General features: G+C 36.8%; 3 protein-coding genes across 6 annotated transcripts in view; 1 reads left to right on the top strand and 2 right to left on the bottom strand.

Annotated features, from left to right (window-relative positions):
* Positions 1-351: 351 nt before the first annotated feature.
* Positions 352-10,587, bottom strand: LOC148853626 (serine/threonine protein phosphatase 2A 57 kDa regulatory subunit B' theta isoform-like). 3 transcript variants are annotated; one of them, XR_016113137.1, is made up of 5 exons: positions 10,359-10,554; positions 8,245-10,133; positions 2,367-3,063; positions 885-2,200; positions 352-780 (listed from the first exon to the last, which is right to left on the bottom strand). XR_016113137.1 is itself a non-coding variant. In XM_088985552.1 (3 exons), the coding sequence occupies exons 2-3, from the start codon at positions 9,454-9,456 to the stop codon at positions 2,704-2,706; spliced, it is 1,572 nt and encodes a 523-aa protein (XP_088841678.1). In that variant the 5' UTR covers positions 9,457-10,133; positions 10,359-10,587; the 3' UTR covers positions 2,224-2,703. The 3 variants fall into 3 exon arrangements, 1 of the variants encoding a protein (XP_088841678.1); XR_016113138.1 differs by having other exon boundaries at positions 885-2,196; XM_088985552.1 differs by lacking the exons at positions 352-780; positions 885-2,200 and having other exon boundaries at positions 2,224-3,063; positions 10,359-10,587.
* Positions 513-2,234, top strand: LOC148853627 (vignain-like). The gene is made up of 4 exons (XM_088985553.1): positions 513-1,022; positions 1,160-1,395; positions 1,538-1,678; positions 1,784-2,234. Exons 1-4 carry the CDS (start codon positions 533-535, stop codon positions 2,078-2,080), a joined length of 1,164 nt encoding a protein of 387 aa, XP_088841679.1. The 5' UTR covers positions 513-532; the 3' UTR covers positions 2,081-2,234.
* A 2,754-nt stretch (positions 10,588-13,341) lies between the features above and the next one.
* LOC148853625 (Zincin-like metalloproteases family protein) overlaps positions 13,342-18,446 on the bottom strand; it is a 29,479-nt gene continuing 24,374 nt past the window's right edge. For both annotated transcript variants that reach the window (XM_088985992.1, XM_088985993.1), the window contains exons 17-20: positions 14,713-14,786; positions 14,538-14,642; positions 14,352-14,432; positions 13,342-13,614 (exon numbers count right to left, since the gene is read on the bottom strand). In XM_088985992.1, the coding sequence (XP_088842118.1) occupies positions 13,501-13,614; positions 14,352-14,432; positions 14,538-14,642; positions 14,713-14,786 (374 nt within the window). In that variant the 3' untranslated portion in view covers positions 13,342-13,500. The remainder of the gene's footprint in view (positions 13,615-14,351; positions 14,433-14,537; positions 14,643-14,712; positions 14,787-18,446) is intronic.

Below are 18,446 nucleotides of genomic sequence, written 5' to 3'. Positions count from 1 at the left end.
ATCTCATTTCTCATCCAAACGAGCTTTTGGATACCAATGTTTGATCATTAGCCACGATTACGACACACCTAGTGGGGAAACCGTGCACGGTTCATACTGAAACAACCTTTCATCTTTCTTCTAAATTCTACAAATAATGGAGAGAGAGATAGTCCGGATCACCTGCCAACAAAGCAAAAACACGTTCCAACCCTTTGTCCCTTTATCAACATGATCTCACACTGTACATCTCCTACTCATACATGATGGGTCCCAGTTTTATGGTGAGATGTGCGTGTCAGATCAATTTGGTAGAGGGTTGGAATGTGTTTTATTGGCAGAAAATCACAACTCAGTCGTAGAAGCAAATCCTTAGATCATCAATATATAATCTTTTTCTTTCTTTCTCGTGAAACAGCCGTTAAGCGAAGAAAGCTCTCTCTTGCTTTGCACACAAAACCTCCTAATACAAGAAAAAGCAAACCAACCAACCTCTTTATAAACATGCTCCCTCCCACCCAGTTCCTGGCCACCACCACCTCAACCTCACCCCATGGCCCTGACGTGGTTTGCATTTGTGGCCATATTCTGCTTTCTTCATCTTCCATCCTCTGCATCCCACCGTGATGTAGTCCTTGAGGTTGTTGATGCAGATGTCCAGTCCGAGAGGGCTCTCTTCGGTTTGTATAAGAGATGGCTTGCAATCCATCGACCCAACTACGTCAATTTTGGAGAGACAGGCACCAACCAGAATGCATTGCTGAGGAGATTCGATATCTTCAAGAACAATGCTCAGTTCATCTATGCAAGTAATAAAAGAAGTAATGTTAATTACACTCTTGGGCTCAACAAATTTGCCGACTTGAGCAATGAAGAGTTTCGAACAATCTATACAGGATCAATACCCAAAAGAATCAAACAGCAAGGTGGTGAGGCCGGTGAGAAAAGCTTCATGTATGAGAATGTAACACGACCGTTGCGATTTTCTGTAGATTGGAGGCGGAGAGGAGCTGTCACGGGAGTCAAAGACCAAGGTCCATGCGGTGAGTTGCATATACTTGTTTTCTTTTTATTCTTTCTAAATTGCAGATTGCGCCATTCATTTCTGGTTGTTCTAGCTTTGTAGTGAATAAAAATTTGACAGCTTTTCTTTGCAAATGTAAAAAAAAAAATATCATAGGGAGCTGCTGGGCTTTCTCCACAGTAGCGGCAGTCGAAGGAGTTAATCAAATCAGATCAGGAAAGTTGACGTCTTTATCAGAACAAGAACTGGTTGACTGCGACATCAAAATAAACCAAGGGTGTAATGGCGGGTTAATGGACTATGCTTTCCAATTCATTGTTGAGAATGGTGGAATCAGCAGCGAAGGCGATTATCCATATACCGCTACCGACAACCAATGTGACCTCACGAAGGTATTTTTTATGCTCACTTCAAAATCAAAGCACCCGAGAATCTGACAACAATTTGCCTTTACATGGGCAAACGTTGTATTTTAGGAACACTGTTTTTCCATGCACTGGTTATTCATTCGCACATCACTTTTCCTTTTGGCAGAAAAATTTACACTCGGTTGTCATAGATGGTTATGAAGATGTTCCTGCCAATAGTACTGATGCTCTATTGAGAGCAGTCTCTCATCAGCCTGTTTCAGTTGCGATTGAAGCTGGAGGATTTGAGCTTCAGTTTTACTGGAAAGTAAGTTTCCTTATCCTCGTTCATCCCACCCACTATAAAATCAATAAACAAGCATGCGCCTGGCCTCTACAAGCAAAACCGCTGATTGAGCAAATTTCCATGCAGGGTGTGTTCAGTGGGGCATGCGGAACAGATCTGGATCATGGGGTTGCAGTTGTAGGATACGGAGAGACAAGAAAAGGGGTCAAGTACTGGATAGTGAAGAACTCATGGGGATCTGACTGGGGGGAGAAAGGCTACATCAAGATGAAAATGAGTGAAGCAAAGGAAGGATTGTGTGGGATAAACATGATGCCATCCTATCCAGTCAAATTCACACCCAATCCTTCAGCTGCCAAAACAAGTGATCCCCTCATCCACCAGCCCCTTGGAAGAAAGTCTGGGCAGCCCCTTGCATCGTAACTCCATGAAAAACTGAGCTGCTGATGGCAACGGGCAATTACTGTACATTTTTTTTTTCATCAATCAACAGCGTTCATGTTTAATTGGTGGACCATTGACAAATATTCCTATTTGAACTGCCTTGGATTTATAAGGATGTTGAATTCCATGCCAAGCAACGGTTCCATTCATAAAGCAACCAAAAAAATGCAAGGGCAATACATTTAAATAAATGAAGATTGAGTATTCATCAAACACTCAGGAACCAATTGAAGCCAAGTATGTAATGCTAGGTAAATAAAAATACCTGTCACTTGAAGCCCCTCTATGCCACCCTTCAGAATTGACTATAGAAAGTACACAGATACCAACCGATTCACTTTATGACTGAAAAGCAGTTTCCTGTGTGGTTTGTTCACATATATACAGTCCCCGCCTAAAAACCACAAGCTGGGGCCAGTATGTTCCCTGTACAGTGGAGTTCTTGGTTCTATGGGACCTGACAACCCAAAACAATCAGAACAGGGGTGAGCAACTAAAAGAATGAATAACGGCATTGGGCATTCCACCTCTTGAAGCATTTTTACCCATTTCCTGATTCAACATCCATTTGAAAATTTAGAGTGGTGGAACTCTCTCTCTATCTACCCCAAAGATGCATGAGGAGGTGTCACACGGCCAACAAGCACAGCTTCATTGCTTGCAGCTTTTGATGCAGCAATCTCTTCCAAACGTTTCCATGTTGATTCTCGTTTTGCTTTGAGATCTTTTTCTTTTGTTTCATCATCCTGAAACTTGAGAAGGCACTCCTCGAACAGCTCCGGATCAAGATCAGAGAAGATCTTGCGGACATTTAATGTCAAGCTCTGAACTGCCTGGTTCCAGTGGTTTCTAGCATTTCTTTCCAAGGCAGGGAAGATGATGGGCAGTATAACTTTGCGATTTTGTTTGATCAGGTTCTCAATGTGATCATTATTCCACAAGAACAAAGCCCTTTCTGCCACCTGCAACAAAGGCATCAGTTACATCATGTGTGCTTCAATTGCTTCTCACAGAAACAATCATTTCCCACAGTAAAAACTTTACCTTGAAGAAACTGTCTTGCAGGTGATAGTGGAAGGTATATGCTTTATAATCACAATATAATGAGATAAAAAATAAAAAGTATAATTTGGCTTGGTTAATTTTTTTTTTTTTTTACAGTGAAAGCAAAATAAGTGGTAAGATGGAAGGTGTAGGGATGAGTGGTAATACTAGGAGAAACACATTATCAAATGACTATCGAGTACAGATAATCTTTAGGGTTAGCACCAATAGTTTAGCAATGAGAAATGAATATGAAAAATGTCCTAGGTTGGGACTGGAGGAGCAGGTTTCACACAACAGCTACCAGCTACACAACCAGTACATGACTGGTGATAATTATAATGACGAAGACAACATATGGTACTAAACCATCCGATTGCTATGGTAATTTCACATTGTCAGTGGAAAATTGTCCCTCCTGCCCCTCTCCCACATAGATAGCATTTATCTGAAATGTCAAAGTAGATAACTTGATGGCATTTTAAAGATATGGATGTCATGGAAAGCAAAATCTTTCCTAACATTGTGAATATAAGCGAGCATAATATGGCAAGCCCCCTAAAGATCCAGAGCTGACGCATATAATATTGTGCACATACCAATTATGTGTTTTGACATATCAGAATCAGAAATATATAGGGAGAAATGTCCATTACTCCACATATATATATATATATTCGATAATTCCAAAATTCCATATGTTGTAGAATAATATGCGTTAATGTACTCAATATGAAATGTCCATGGTGTTAATGGATAAAATAATATAATGAAAATAAATGCTATACCATTAAAATAATATGTTAAAGTAGATAATACCATGGCATTTTGAAGATATAAATGTCGTAGAAAGTAAAACCTTTGCCAACATTGTGAATATAAATGTGCACAATATTAAACATGGCAATCCCCTGAAACAATAACAGAATCGAATCAATTGATACATATCATAATATTGTGCACATTATTATGTACATTTTTTTGGCTTTATATAGTATACATTACAAGGGACTAGGATGGGGACAGAGCAAGGTGCATGTGAGGCCCACTAGCCATACCACAGAGAGCCTGCAGTTCCACAGGCTTGACCCAACACTTCCATATGAGAAACTTACATAGGTGAATTGTCAAAACCACATTTCATCTGAAATACTACTACTGGGAGACTTCAAAAACAAAAAGTAAGAGTTGATAATTTCCTATTAAGGGGTAAATAATAAAAAAAAGGCTTCATTCTGTGAATACATAAAGTAAGAAGGTTTTCCACGCCTAATGTTATACCCCAGATACGTTTCAGACCTGGCCGAAAGTCTAACATATCCCTAATATTTTTAATAATGGCATATTATAGCCCCATTTAAACCCAATAGAAGCCCATTCGATATGTTGCCATCGAACGAGAAGGGTAGATGGCGATGGAGAACTCACCTAAAGAATGTTAATCGAGGTCTCTACACCAACGAAGCATGTTGTCAGTTCCGTCCTCATCTCTCTCTCTCTCTCTCTCTCTCTCTCTCTCTCACACACACACACACAAACAGCGGCGGCCAACACCCATGTCCTTAGCCAGTTGAGCTGTTTGATCAAATCCACTGCAACTCTCAGCCGTTCGATCCCCCCCCCCTCTCTCTCAGTAGTAGCCGTTTGAATCCATTGTAACTCTCAGTCGTTCGGTTTCCCTCTCTCTCTCTCTCTCTCTCTCTCTCTCTCTCTCTCCCCCCTCCACTCCCGACCACTGTCGTCATCTCCGCCCCATTCTGTGCATTTGCAACTAATGTAAAACAAAACACCGCTACAACTGATGTAAAATTAATTATTAAATATTTTATTTTTTATTAATTATTAAATAGATTAATAGTTTTTAAGATATTAATTTGCTAATTATTAAATATTTTTTAATTGCTTCATAAATTTTATTACTATTTTAATTTATATTTTAATTATTAATAATTTTTTTAATTTATAAATTTATATGTACTTTCCAATTTTATTCTTATTTCAATAAATTATTTTTATTTTTATAATTTTTAGTTGAATTAATTATTAGTTATTTTAATAGTTTTAAGATATTAATTTGCTAATTATTAATTTTTTTTCATTGCTTCAAATGTTTAGGCATTGATCCAACACAAACAACCTTGTCTATTTAGAGCCTCTAAAAAGTAGAAAAGCATCTATACGTTTCTTTTCGGATTTCAGACAAATAATATCTTTTTAACTTTTCAGACTTCAGATTTCAGATTTATCAAACGCCACCTTAGTGACACTTTGACCTCTTTATCTGCCATGCATGAACTGATGTCATATTGTCTGTTGACAAGAGTAAGCTAGAAATCAAATGACATTTTTATCTTCTCTTCTTCCATTATATAGGCCACTGTGGATATAGTTTTAAAACATGGAGGTGTGTGGTGAGGTGTTCCACAACCTGGAAACATGTGGTGTAGTCCAGAATGCAAGGGACGCAAGCCTCCTCATGAGGAGTGTGCCTCAGAGGGTGTAAGACTCGTGCATGAGGCATATCAGCATATGCCTCAGAGGCATCAATGCTGATATGCCGGATTCATGCAGCTGACCCCATATAGTTCAGATGGGGCATGGATGATGGTGATGATGAAGAAGGGGAAAAAAAAAAAAAGAACACATCCAACCACAAAATTAAAGACAACCAACTATAAGCATATCACGTCTATGGCCAAGGCAAATAAATTTACTCCACTTGTTCTGTAAAAATAAAAAACCATATCATGTTCATGGAACTATTCCACAAAATATTTACAATAAATTAAAAAAGCAACAGATACATGACAAATAAGACATCAGAAAGGTATATGGACAATCATATTTGCATATCTAATTCTAACCATAATGGAGGACATATGAAATATAATTCAGTGAATGTCTATGTCAAATTAATGAACATTATTTACAAAATAAAAAAAAAAAAACTAATGTTTTATGTCAATGTATAAATGCAATAGCATTACATTACATTACATTAAAAAATAAAATACAAATCACATTTAAAATGTTGTTCCTCTATTTCACTCAAAATAGGGCAATATCTTTAATTAGAAATGAGTTATCAAATTCATTCTTATGAGTTGTTTGGACAAGCTTCTGTGCATTGTAATGGAAACACATTGCCAAAATAGCACAAAATTTTTCTTTGCAAGGAACTCAAAAAAGTGTCGTGAGAGTAGCAACTAGCAAAAAAAAGTTCCTGTTTAAATCGCACCTTTTTCATTTTCGAAATAAAATAAATCTGAAGAAAAAGGTTTATGAACTACGTAAAAGTACTTTATTTTGATACCTTACCAAACTTTTTTTTTTTATGAATCTTACCAAACTTGGAAGCCACTTATTATTATTATTATTTTGTGAATTGTAAAAAAAACATATTCCTAAAACTTATCCAGTTGACCCCTTACTACAAGAAACCAATGTACCTCTTGGTTTTCCCCTGGTTCTTTAAAAGACTTCAATTTGCAATAGTTAAGTCTTTTTTTACAGATGCAATCATTGCTCTCTTCATTATAAAGGCTTACACCACATTTTGCATTGGCGGATATGGAAGCAAAGAAACAGAAGAATAATTGATATGAACAAGAGGAGTTTCAAGCATCTATGAGCCATCATGGATATTCTATCCTAGATTGGCTTTTGATTCTACTTAACTTCAAATGGATGAACAAGGCCTTTATGGGAGAAATTATTTGGGGTATTATTTGAAGCTGTTTATTGCATAGGGAGTTATCTTTTGCTTATGGGGGGGGGTTATCTTTTACAAGGCACCCTATTTTCTGTGCAATTCTTTTTCTGTTTAGTGATTAAAAAAAGAAATTTCAGGAAAGCTTTTCGACGGTGTTGTTTAGGGCAAATGAAAACTAACATCTACAGGGACAATATCTAGGCCTTCTTTTGCCTTTGTAGTTAAAAATGTACCTATTAGAAAATGGAATCCGCTAGAATTTATAGGCTTGAAATGAAAGGTCAGTCCCAACTGCAATAGGATACCTTGTATTTGTTAACTAATCATTTTTGGGCTACTTTTTTGCCAGTAAAAGAGATGTAGACACGGAAGAATGAATTCCTCATGTGGCAATTGGCACTGTTGGATCATATCATACCATATGTCCAAAGAGATGCATATAACAAGAAGAAAGAAAAATAGAAAAACGGCGGGTTGCAATATAAAATTTTTATTTTCAGTTTTACTTCATTATTTAAATTTTTAGTCTACAATCCATAGTAAGTTGTGACTCAGTTGCTTATAGTGAATTAACATTTACTTTTTGTTTGTAAATCCCAATTTTCTATCGTTAGAAAGCTGTGAGAAGTTTCATGGTTTTTGTTACTTTATTAGCTCTAGTCCATCTATTTTGGAGTATATAAGTTCCTTAATTTATTGAGTTAGCTTAGAAACAGCAATGATTTGACATCCAAAAATTAGCCAAATTCACAATACCCACAACAATCATGGAGAGACAAGTGTTGGTGCACTTACAACATTAAGGTTGTGTTTGGTTTGAAGGAAAAAGTAGGGAAAGGAAGGGAAATATAGGGAAACCTTTACAAACCTTGTATAGGTTTCCCTTCATTTCCCTACCTCTTTCCTTCAAACTAAACATAGCCTAATAGAATCAGGAAATATATTTAAGCATATTCAATAAAAACGTAAGTGAATGTAAAACTCAACGTTGTGCCAACTGCAGATTATAGAGAATCCTCAAATAGGCAAGGTGTTTTCTTCTTTTATATTTCAATATTTCATTGTAAACTGCGATAAACAAAAAAAAAAAGGCAAAAATACAAATCAAAGCAGGGCAATATGCAAAACATATGAATGCTTTAGCTACAGATCACTAATACCATAGTTCTCATCATCTGATTGCAGAAGATGATGAGATAGGACACTTTCTTTTTCAACTGGAGAAAATGAAAAGTTGAAAACAAGTTTTCAGAACCGTCATGAATTTGCAAAATGGAAATAAGTTTCCCCATTCATGATTTTGTTTTGTAAAAAGGAAGCATGTCCTAAAAACTGAAATAAGGAAACCAGAAAATACAAAATGAGGAAACTTTGAAAAACTTAGTACCTGAAAATGTGAACTGCTCAAGCAACGAGAGATCTGGCAGAACAAGGGCACCATACAGCGTTGAAATTCTGGAGGCTGAGTTGCTTCTAAAACTTCCTCCAGCTCACCTAAGAACATAACCTCTTTTGAACTATTTGTAATCGGCCAATACTTTAATAAACCCCTTATAACAGTGTCAGCAAGCTTGCAGTCTTTCTCTACAAATTGTGTAATGCAGTATGATAATTGCTGATGGTACATGGGTATGCATTTTGGTTTGTGAAGGGGAATCAGTGCACGGACAAGGAACAGTTTGTGTTCTTCTTTCAGTGGTAGAGCAAATCCATTGATTATGCTTCCCAAAATCTCCAGAAGTTCAGCAATTCCATTATGTTTCTCAGTTTCAAAAATAAAAGTGTAGAAGATGTTATTGATGGCCTTCCTGATGAAAGGGCGATGTACCATAAATTTACCATAGATGCGGTGTAGGATTGTTTTCAAATACTCTCTTTCTCTGGGATCTTCAGAGTCAAAGAGATCCAGCAACCTGAGAACAAAAGAATGATCGATGTATCTCTTAGCCAACTTTGCATCAGTCTCAGGTGATGCAACAAACCTTAGGAGGAATTCATATACAATTTGCAAGTGAGGCCATGCAGGATCCATTAAAGGCTCTTCCTCATCCAAATCAAAGGATTCTAAAGCCTTGTTCTCACGAGGTGGAGAAGTGAGTGCCCTAAACAAATTTGAAGATACCATTTTTATGATTTCCTGCATGACAGTTTCTGTGAATTTTCCATTTGCTGAAGTAACATAATCCACTAGCTCTAGCAATGTCTGCTTTTTGGTATCCTTTTCTTTCAGGTTCTTCGTCGGGTCAGTGAAGTCAAACACAACACAACACAAATTCAGCTTTTTGATAAACAAGTTTTGCTTCTCAGAGCTGGGCACGTCTCTAAAACCAGGTAATGCCTCATAAGAAGAAATAGCTGAGTTTCCATTTAACTTTGAATTCAGGACTTGAGATACCTTATTGCCATAATTTAATCCTGAATTTGGAGCAGAATTAGGGGGTGGAAGAGATATGCTTGGGTTCCCAGCCCGATTACCAATTAGATCATTGCTTCTTGAGCTAGTAGAAGCACTTGAAGAAGCAGCAGTGGTTCCCCCTGAGTCACGATTTTCGACTGACTTTGGCTTCCGAGGGAGCCTACCAAGTATCTGCTTGATCATGATTGAGATATGGAAACAGACACTCCTACTGTTGAGCTCTCAAACCTACTATTTTCTGTGTCCGAAGCTCTTCCAAAGCAGATTACACTCCCATCAACAAAGAGAAAATCTGTCTATTCTTCTTCTCTTCCCTAAAGCTCCTTCAAATGTATAAACCGATTATATACTAGTTCAAGCGGTAAAACTTCTAGCCAACCCTATAAGTCTCTTAGCATCTGAAAACCGGTATTGTTTCTTTGCTCTCCAGTTTCTCCAAATCAGGGGATACTCCCTTTCTCATCTGGAAGGAAAAATTGAACAGCTTCTAAAGATAAATCCCTTAGGTAGTGAACCATTTTAATCCAGAGTTCAAACAGAACTGAAGTCTGACGAATCAGCCAAGAAGGAAACCCTTCTCTACAATTCTTTACCTCCTCAAAAGAAAATGACCCCTTTCCTGAAATCGATGAGGGAAAGATGACAATTTTTTTCTTAAAATCGGAAAGCTGTTGCACAAAACCACTTCAAATCCAAAGATCAGCGACAACTTTGAGTATTGAATCCACACCCCAGATGCTGCTGTCTTCTCAGCTCTTCCACTTAAAAGTAAAAGGCTAAGAATATTTCCCTCTTCTTTTTCCTTTCACAAATTAACAGCAATTCAGCTGGATCAAAACGAGACAAGATCCGGGTACGATCTAGAAGACCAAGATAACATTTTTCATCAAAAGTGACATAAGCAGAGTGAAAAAAGGATAATCAAGAAAAGAAAATGACGATAAAACAAAGCTAACAGTCAGATATACAAACAACAGACAAAACACAACGATTTTAAAGAAATAACTAAAAGGAAAGGAGAAAAAAAAAGGACTACATGCAAACCAAGATGAAACTAGGAACAGATGAGTGCGATTGATACTTACACAGAGCTCAGCTGGTCCTGATGAGGAATATGAACGACAAACAAGGAGAAGTTCTGGGTGTTGGGTCAGTGGTCGGAAACCGCAAAACCCACCAACTAAAAAAAGGTTGGACAGGCAGTAATCCCTTTCTTCTGTGCTGTAGTTGTTTTTGTTAGATTTTGTTCTTCCTTTTTCTATTTCCGATTTTTTCTCATACACCTCTCTCTCTCTCTCTCTCTCTTCGGTCTACGTCTGCTGTCTCGCTTGGGACCAGGGAGGAAAAATTAAGAAAGAAAACCGAATGGACGGAAACAGCCCTAAAAAAAATCCGCGTTTAAAACTTCTGTTGAAAATACAAAAATGCTTATCCTTCTTTTTTCGCAACAAGTCTTTTTCTTTTCGCTTTCCACAATTCCACATGCTTTCTTTTCGCACTTTCTATCTGTTTATTTTACTATTTTTCTTAATCATGAAAATTAAGTAGCAAGTAATCTTTAATTAATACCATTGATTTATTAATGGTTGATTGAGTAATAATCCCCTGTTTTATGGCTGCACGCCTAAACTCGGTATACCACCTGATGATTTCATCTACAGGGTCAATGGTCAGCAGGATCTGCGATCAGCGGTCCCCTGTAAAGGTTGCACTTGGTTTAGTGTTCGAAGATGTGGCGCCTGTTCCAAGACAGTAACAGCTGGTTTAGACTTTAGAGAACCTAGATTGATGAGCCTTACCCTTATTACCACGGTAATTTAATTTCTACTGTGATAGTTCAAGGTAGAGAGAAGCTGGTTCAAGAAGGATCTAGTTCTAGGCATGCAAAAGCTTCTTTGTTTGGTTGGTAGTTTATTGGTAAAAAGTAAAAACTCCGGGCAAATGGAGCCAGTTGGTTCAACCAGTTGGACCAGAAACTAAACAAAGCTTCTTTCGTGTGCTTTACTGCATATTATTAGTGGGGAACTCTAATTTGAAATATAAATATTTTAATAAAAAACATTTATTATAGAATAAAAAGAAGGGCCCGTTTAGCGTATCTTTCCGTATAGTCTTTCGGCAGTTTACAAATCAGGAAGACTGAAAATCGATCTATTTCCGTTTGACATGCGAAAGATCTAGCCGCTAAAAGATGTGATGTCGAAAAAATGCGTAAAGCCCATTTTAGGCTGATTTCGAGAAGCTCCAAATGAAGCTTCTTGCATTTTCCATGTTTTAATATCACACAGAAAGACCCGAAATGATGCATAGAAAAACACGTGTCTACCAAACGGTCTTCGGACTGCCTAGATCTTATGTCAAAAACATAATGCATCTTTTGACTGTCAAAGCTACAAAAAGATTTTCTCAAAAAGGCTTGCCAAACGGGCCCAAAGTAAAGTTTACAATGCTTCCAAGAAGCTGACTTCACCGGTTCACCCAACTCCAACAGCCCAAGTAGGCCCATATTCCCAACTTACCTGATTTTAAAATTTAAAAATCAAATTAGCCCCCACAGCATCCCACAGTACATCCCCGCCATGTATTGAGAACATCTTCCAATTATAATATCAGAAATAATGATATCATGGGAAGATGTTTCTAATACACAACAGGGATGTGCTGTGTAACGTTGTAGGGGGCTGATTTGAACTCCTGTCCTCAAATTGTATAGAGTCTCATCAATTGCATATTCTGCAAATTGGTATCAGATCCCCCCGAGTCCCCACACAACTACAAGCTGAACTCCATAAAGCTGCATAAAAAAATATCCACAATACCTTGAACCATCAAGAATCTTCCTTCCATGGGTGAAAACTGAAAAGTATTCTGGTCTATACTATTCCATCTGCATAGCTTTATGTCTTATATTCTTTGGGAAAAAAAAAAGATTAAAAGAACAAAAAACCTGTTGAAAATTAATTAAGCAAATCCAGATGATTCCTCCAAGGGGAACCCAATCCTTGGAAGTAGGGTTCACCATACAGGATCTATGTCAACCATGTACTCTTCTATCGCACTTTTGTCACCCCATTTTAATTTCCTTCATTTATCCTTCCGGATAGACTCAGCGGTGAAAATGATACTCTAGACTCTAGACTCTACATGTAGCAGACACCAAAATTACAGCATCGAATGACTCGAGTACACCTAATGCCACCTGGACTGCCGTTTATGTAAAAAGTAGAAACTCATAAGCATTGCTTCGCAATCTATTCCAAACACCTGAAGAACATTTCCCTGAGTTATGAATTAAGAAACCATCAGAATTGGAATCGAAATCAAATCGGCATGGTATATTCTTAATCAGACAGGAATGAAATGAGAATTAAAATCAGTTATAATGTGATTTCATTCCCTCAAATGGACAAATACCATTCCATCATGAATGAAAATGGAATTCCAATTCTATCCGACCAAACAGTTGGGAATGGAATTGTCCATTCCGATTCTAATTCCATAAACAAAATATGCCCTAATTAATCCTTTTTTTATTGGTAAAGAGAACTAATTAGTCCAGAAATACCAGATTTTGAATAATAGGGGCATTTTAGTCATTTCGCCGGTGGTATTCTCATACTGTGATGCTTGTCAAAATTTCTCGATGGAAGAAGTCATCAATTAGGAATTTTGAAAAAACAATCCCTCATCGATCCTTACCCATCCGAATTCTACCCATCGTGTTCCCGCTTTTATATGGCACAAGGAAGGATCCAATGAATCAACGAGTCAAATGGAGTGTGCTGGACCAAGTGTGAAGTGTAGCCCATACCCAAGCCTAAACCCATTAGAATTTATTAAACCCCAACTAGTTGCGGACGGCATTGCCAATTTCTAAAGCTGCCACGAATTTATGAGGACACTGAGGCTGAAGTGGCTGAATTGAATGGCTTTATCTCTGTCTTTTAGTGCATAAAATAATTAAATAATAAATATAATAATCAACACAACTTCAGTTTCAGCCTAGGAATCCTTTTTTTGGTCAAGAGTTCACATTTCACAACCTACTTAATAGCTTATTCACGAAAAGGCAAAGAAATAAATAATTAAATAAATAGCTAAATTGTAAAAATTTACAGGAGAGGTAGGCTCTCTTGCAGGGCTTATTGCTAATAAAATCAAAAGAGGACAAAGATGCTACAAAATTTTGCTTACAGCCAGCGAGGTTGCCAGGAAAATAACGAAACTCTACCACAAACTATTTCTAGTTTTTCTCTCAATATAGGGTTGAATGGACGGGACCCTTCCAAGAAAATCAGCCAGAATCTCAACAGGGTCTTTAACTCCACCTGGGGCCAACACCTGCAAAATTTAACTATTGTTTCAGAATTTTCATTGCTCTCAACTTTTTAAATAATAAGTCCTGGAACTCCACAACTCAGAACCTTAAAAAAGTATATTCATAACTTACTGATTTTATTGCATATGCCAATGATTAATTAGGATAAGTTGATAATAAGAAAATTAAGGTCTCTGGAGTTATATCAAAGGTTCAGAAGTTAAGCCTGGTGAGATACTAAGACTCTGAGGAATTACAGCAGTGGAAAATTAGTATTGCGATGATTGTTGGATTCTAAGATCTGTTGATGCAGACTTTGGGATTTCAACAAGAAAACTTTTGCACTGTCAAAGGGATTAAGAGATGCAGAACTATTCCGAGAAAGTATACCAGCAACCAAACCCACACAGAAGTTTCAAAACAAGTATTATCTTCAACAATCAAGGGGAGAAATTCTCAAGAAAAAATATCGTTATGATTAGATTACCCAAGGAAACGGTACAAGGTCTCTATCTGGCTATCTCCCTCCCCACCAGACCCAACTATGTAGTCCCTTCACTTTCACAGGGCAGGCCAGGCTAGGCTTCAATTGAGATCCAACAGGGTCAGGGACTCAGGGTCAGAGTGACCCTATCCATACTGAAACCAACAAGTTGCCTTGCCTGCCCTAAATGACCATTGAAATTGTAGAATCAAAATATGAGTAACCTGACACTTACAAAACCAGAAATCAATTCGGCAAGGTCAATAACTTGTTTACCTTGTTTCGGAACTGAGCACCTACATACTGGTTCAAAATATCATCTTGGAACTTTGAGGCAAATATATCAGCTGCAAAAGCCTGTAGAGACAACATGAAGCATCAATGGCTATTGTGACCGATGACAGAAAGGTGACAAGTTCAGAATGCAAATGAAAGTATCTCAAGATCAACAACAATACAGACCTCACTCCAGATGCGACTGTAGCAAGCAGCTTCATAACCAATGGCAAAGCGTGGAAAACATGAGGCTGGATTGATTCCCTCTAACATTGGCAATCCTAACATCACCTGTAAAATGGCTCTTTTATGCAAACAATAATAACAAGTCCTCTATAATTTCTAGCACACCATTCTTTACCTTTAAATGAAGGTGCTTGAATAATTCCACTGTGTCAACGTTTTCAGTGCAATGTATAATCTGATCAAAAAGACCTGATAAAATCACACACACAACTTTGAGCTACTTACAAATTGTATATGCTGCAACCATATATTCATGACCTGATCAATCATAACCATGAAATATATCATCTGATGCTAAAGATAAAGATGATTAATTCCATTGTTATGCATGTACACAGAAAAGATGAAAAGCATCAATACAAGTATTACGGACATTTGTGCAACTTACAAACTTCTTAAGAAACAAAAAAGTATCCAACATTAACACTAAAACAGTACAACTTCTTGATGTAGGACCAGCTCAGTTCTAGTCCTTAGAGAATGTTGAATGGCCTTCTTGATCAGAGTTTTATGGCTGTCAATGGCTGCAATGGCTTCTTGAAGGAACAAGAGAGAAAATAGGGAGAGAAAGAAGAGAGAAAATACCTGTAATCACGCACAGGGTAACTAGAACCACTCTAGGGCATGGGAATCACTCATCATAGCTAGCATAAGCTGAAGAAAACTCAATATGATTCATTGCCTTTGTGTAAAACGTCCTTACATATTTATAGAATCTAAACTCATAATAATCCGAGGAGTCAAACTGTTAGACTCAATAATCCTACTAGGACTCAAACTAAGTTGTCATATCCTATTTCAATTCAAAGACTCAATAACTCTAATCCTACTTATGCAATGAATCTGAAACTTTAAACATAAACAAACTATAACTAGACAATCAAACCCTATTATTGGACCCTACAGAAAAATTATTAAATGGCAAAAATACCCTTGGTGTTCCATTTCAGTCCCAATCCCAAGTACCATCACTATGCCATATCAGGGCCTGTTGTAAGGCCTTCTTTCTAGAATAAGTCTTCAAGGGTGCTGATCAATTCCTATCACTTCTATTCACATGCAATTAAAATTACTAATTCATTATGATGTTCTTAAGGACATGTCTAGGTGATAAAGCTTGTACTTTTCCAATGACAAAAGAAAAAAAGCTTAGCTACAGAAACCGTTTATGTTAGACTTTTGCATGTTTTCTTTGTCAGGACACATTTTAGTGTTGTTTCTCATTCATATGCCAATTGCACAACTAAAATAGGTTCCTGTAAAGCTAGAGATACATTTATATGTTAAAATAATGTATTATTTCAGAATACCAAATACTACCGGATGTATTATTCCAGTGTGTGCGTGTGTGTGTGTGTGTGTCTGTAAATGTATGTACTTCTATGTATGGAGTAGGTATGCTAGTTGGACTATTTAAGGGTGAACAACCATAGAATCTTCCACTGAAAATTGGTATGGAGCGCAAAATAGACCATGTCAGTGTTTTAAAAGTGCAAGCGCAAGGGCCAATTTGCGCCTGAAGCACAAGGCGCAAAAATACAAAAAAAAAAAAAAAAGCTAAAAAATCAAAGTGTCAGAAAATTCAAAAAATGCCAAAAAAATACTAAACCTAATGTTAATAAAAAAAATACACTTAAATTTTAAAATAAATGTTTTAAAAAACTTATCATCTAAAATTAAAATACATAAACATAACATGTAAAGCATGTTCAAATGAAATTTTAAAAATAAAAGCAAACATATAAATCATTTTCAAGCATGTAAAACCCACAATCTCTGTTTTTACTCAATTGCATTACTTCTAGTTAATGTGATGTAAAACAGATTGCACTCTTGATTCTATGAGTCACCGTTGTACCACGCCCCTCGAAGCAAGACCGAACGAGTCCATGTGTGACCCTGTAGACCCATTTTACCTTGACCAAAATCATATTGCTCCTTCAGCCTGTTGAACTTTCACAAAAAAAAAAAGCATGTTGAACATGTCCCTCTCCTTTGCTTGATTACATTTTCCTATGTTGCTCAGACACAAACTGAACATAGAAACTTATTCTCCACAAAGATTCACAAACACAAAAGTAGCTTATTGATACACCTAGGGGTGATCATTTTCAGCCCGGCCCAGGCCAGAAATTCCAGACTTGGACCTAGGTTTTGTGTTCAGGCCTGGGCTCGCATCAGGCCCGCAAATTTCAAGGCCAGGCCTGGGCCTAATACTTCAATGCTGGCCTGGGCCCACCCCAACCTACATATTTATAAATATATAGTTTATAGATAATTTATGCATATGCATATATTTTGTTTTATGTTATATTTCATATATAAATATTATAAGATGAGGCATACAATGCATAGTATCATATGCATAATATTTTATATTATATATGTATAAAATAAATTTTATATGCATATTACATAACATATAATATAAAATATTATATATATGTAGTATTTTTTACATAAAAAGACAGACCCAGGATATAGCCCTTATCACAGGTGAGGTGTGCTACAGAACTGATCTGTACTGGTTTCAGCCGTAGATTAGCAGTAAGGTTCAAAATATCGATACAGCCTGATACGCCAGTGGGGGCGTATCGAACTGTATTGGGGCTCGCTACCCCTTTTTTTAGTTTTTTTAAACCTGGTTCAGAGGGGCCGGTTTAAGGCCTGTCTACCCCCTAAACCAGGTTAAACCCTGAAACACCCCCTGTAGGGGTGTATCAGGAAGCCCCCAATATGATACGTATTGGCCGATACGGCCCAATACGTATCAAAATTTCAACCCTTGATTAGCAGATAATAATAGCAGGAGAGAGAGAGAGAGAGAGAGAGAGAGAGAAAGAGAAAGAGAGAGAGAGAGAGAGAGAGAAAACTGGTTTGAACTAGAGAAGATGTCTTTCTCAAGTCGGCCAGGTATTATTTATATGTTTCTGATTAAAGAACACAAAGACACTTATGCCCCTAGATAAGTATGGGACATAGTACTTAAACAAGAACATAAAAGACATTACACCACATTCTTAATATAAAATGAAATAACCAAACTACCCCTATATAACCAACTCTAACAAGGTGCAACGCCCGGCCCGGCCCAATATGACCAAGACATTGTTTTTCTTTTTACTTTTTCATAATTTTATGGTTATTAGAGGGTCCCACAATGTATTTTAAAGTTCTCAAAAAATTTTTGTATCAATACATCCACCTATATCTGGGATTCTGGGTGCACTGATAAGGATACAATACACCTAATATGGGTGGGGCTGTCAATGGACTGAAAGTCAGATACTCAATTAAGGATACAATACACCTACAATTTGCATCCAATTAAGAATCAGATTGGATGCAGATTTAACCCCATCAAATCCAATTTAAATTCGAGTCCGATAAAAAAATATTATTTTATGTACATATGTAATATAATTATGTATAGTTATATAAAATATATAATTGTTAAGCTTAATATTTTATATTTATGTACATTTATTATACATATATAAGTTAAAAATAACTAGGTTTTCTTAACTTTTTTTTCGAATATGATCCGAAATCCAACATGGTAACCGGATGCAGATGCAGCTATATCTGATCCGAATCCAATCTGCTTACAGCCCTAGATACAGGGGAGTGTCATATCGATATTTTAATCCTTGCAAGCAAATTTAACTCATGAACCATAAAAAAATAATAAAAAAAAAATCAAGTAGTAATTTTCAGATCTAAGAACAATAATGTAAGTTCCACACCATAAATAAACCAAATAGGCAAATAAATGGCATAAGGCTTATTTGAATTGTCATTGCTAGGTTGTGTATATCAGACCATAAGAAACCAGTGGATAAGCAATAC

This window comes from Nelumbo lutea, chromosome 4 (genome assembly GCF_056320005.1).
Source record: "Nelumbo lutea isolate HS-2025 chromosome 4, American lotus-T2T, whole genome shotgun sequence".
NCBI classification, from domain to species: Eukaryota; Viridiplantae; Streptophyta; class Magnoliopsida; order Proteales; family Nelumbonaceae; genus Nelumbo; species Nelumbo lutea.
The sequence above is the reverse complement of the archived record's forward strand: the minus strand, read 5'-3'. Positions and strand labels throughout refer to the sequence as shown.

What these genes read in the sequence shown, in the direction of transcription:
- LOC148853627 (XM_088985553.1), top strand. Translation starts at nt 533, where the DNA reads ATGGCCCTGACGTGGTTTGCATTTGTGGCCATATTCTGCTTTCTTCAT. An exon ending in ACCAATGTGACCTCACGAAG is followed by an intron (nt 1,396 to 1,537) that starts GTATTTTTTATG and finishes TCCTTTTGGCAG; the next exon opens with AAAAATTTACACTCGGTTGT. An exon ending in AGCTTCAGTTTTACTGGAAA is followed by an intron (nt 1,679 to 1,783) that starts GTAAGTTTCCTT and finishes ATTTCCATGCAG; the next exon opens with GGTGTGTTCAGTGGGGCATG.
- LOC148853626 (XM_088985552.1), bottom strand. Translation starts at nt 9,456, where the DNA reads ATGATCAAGCAGATACTTGGTAGGCTCCCTCGGAAGCCAAAGTCAGTC. An exon ending in TGAGCAGTTCACATTTTCAG is followed by an intron (nt 3,064 to 8,244) that starts GTACTAAGTTTT and finishes CCTTTGTTGCAG; the next exon opens with GTGGCAGAAAGGGCTTTGTT.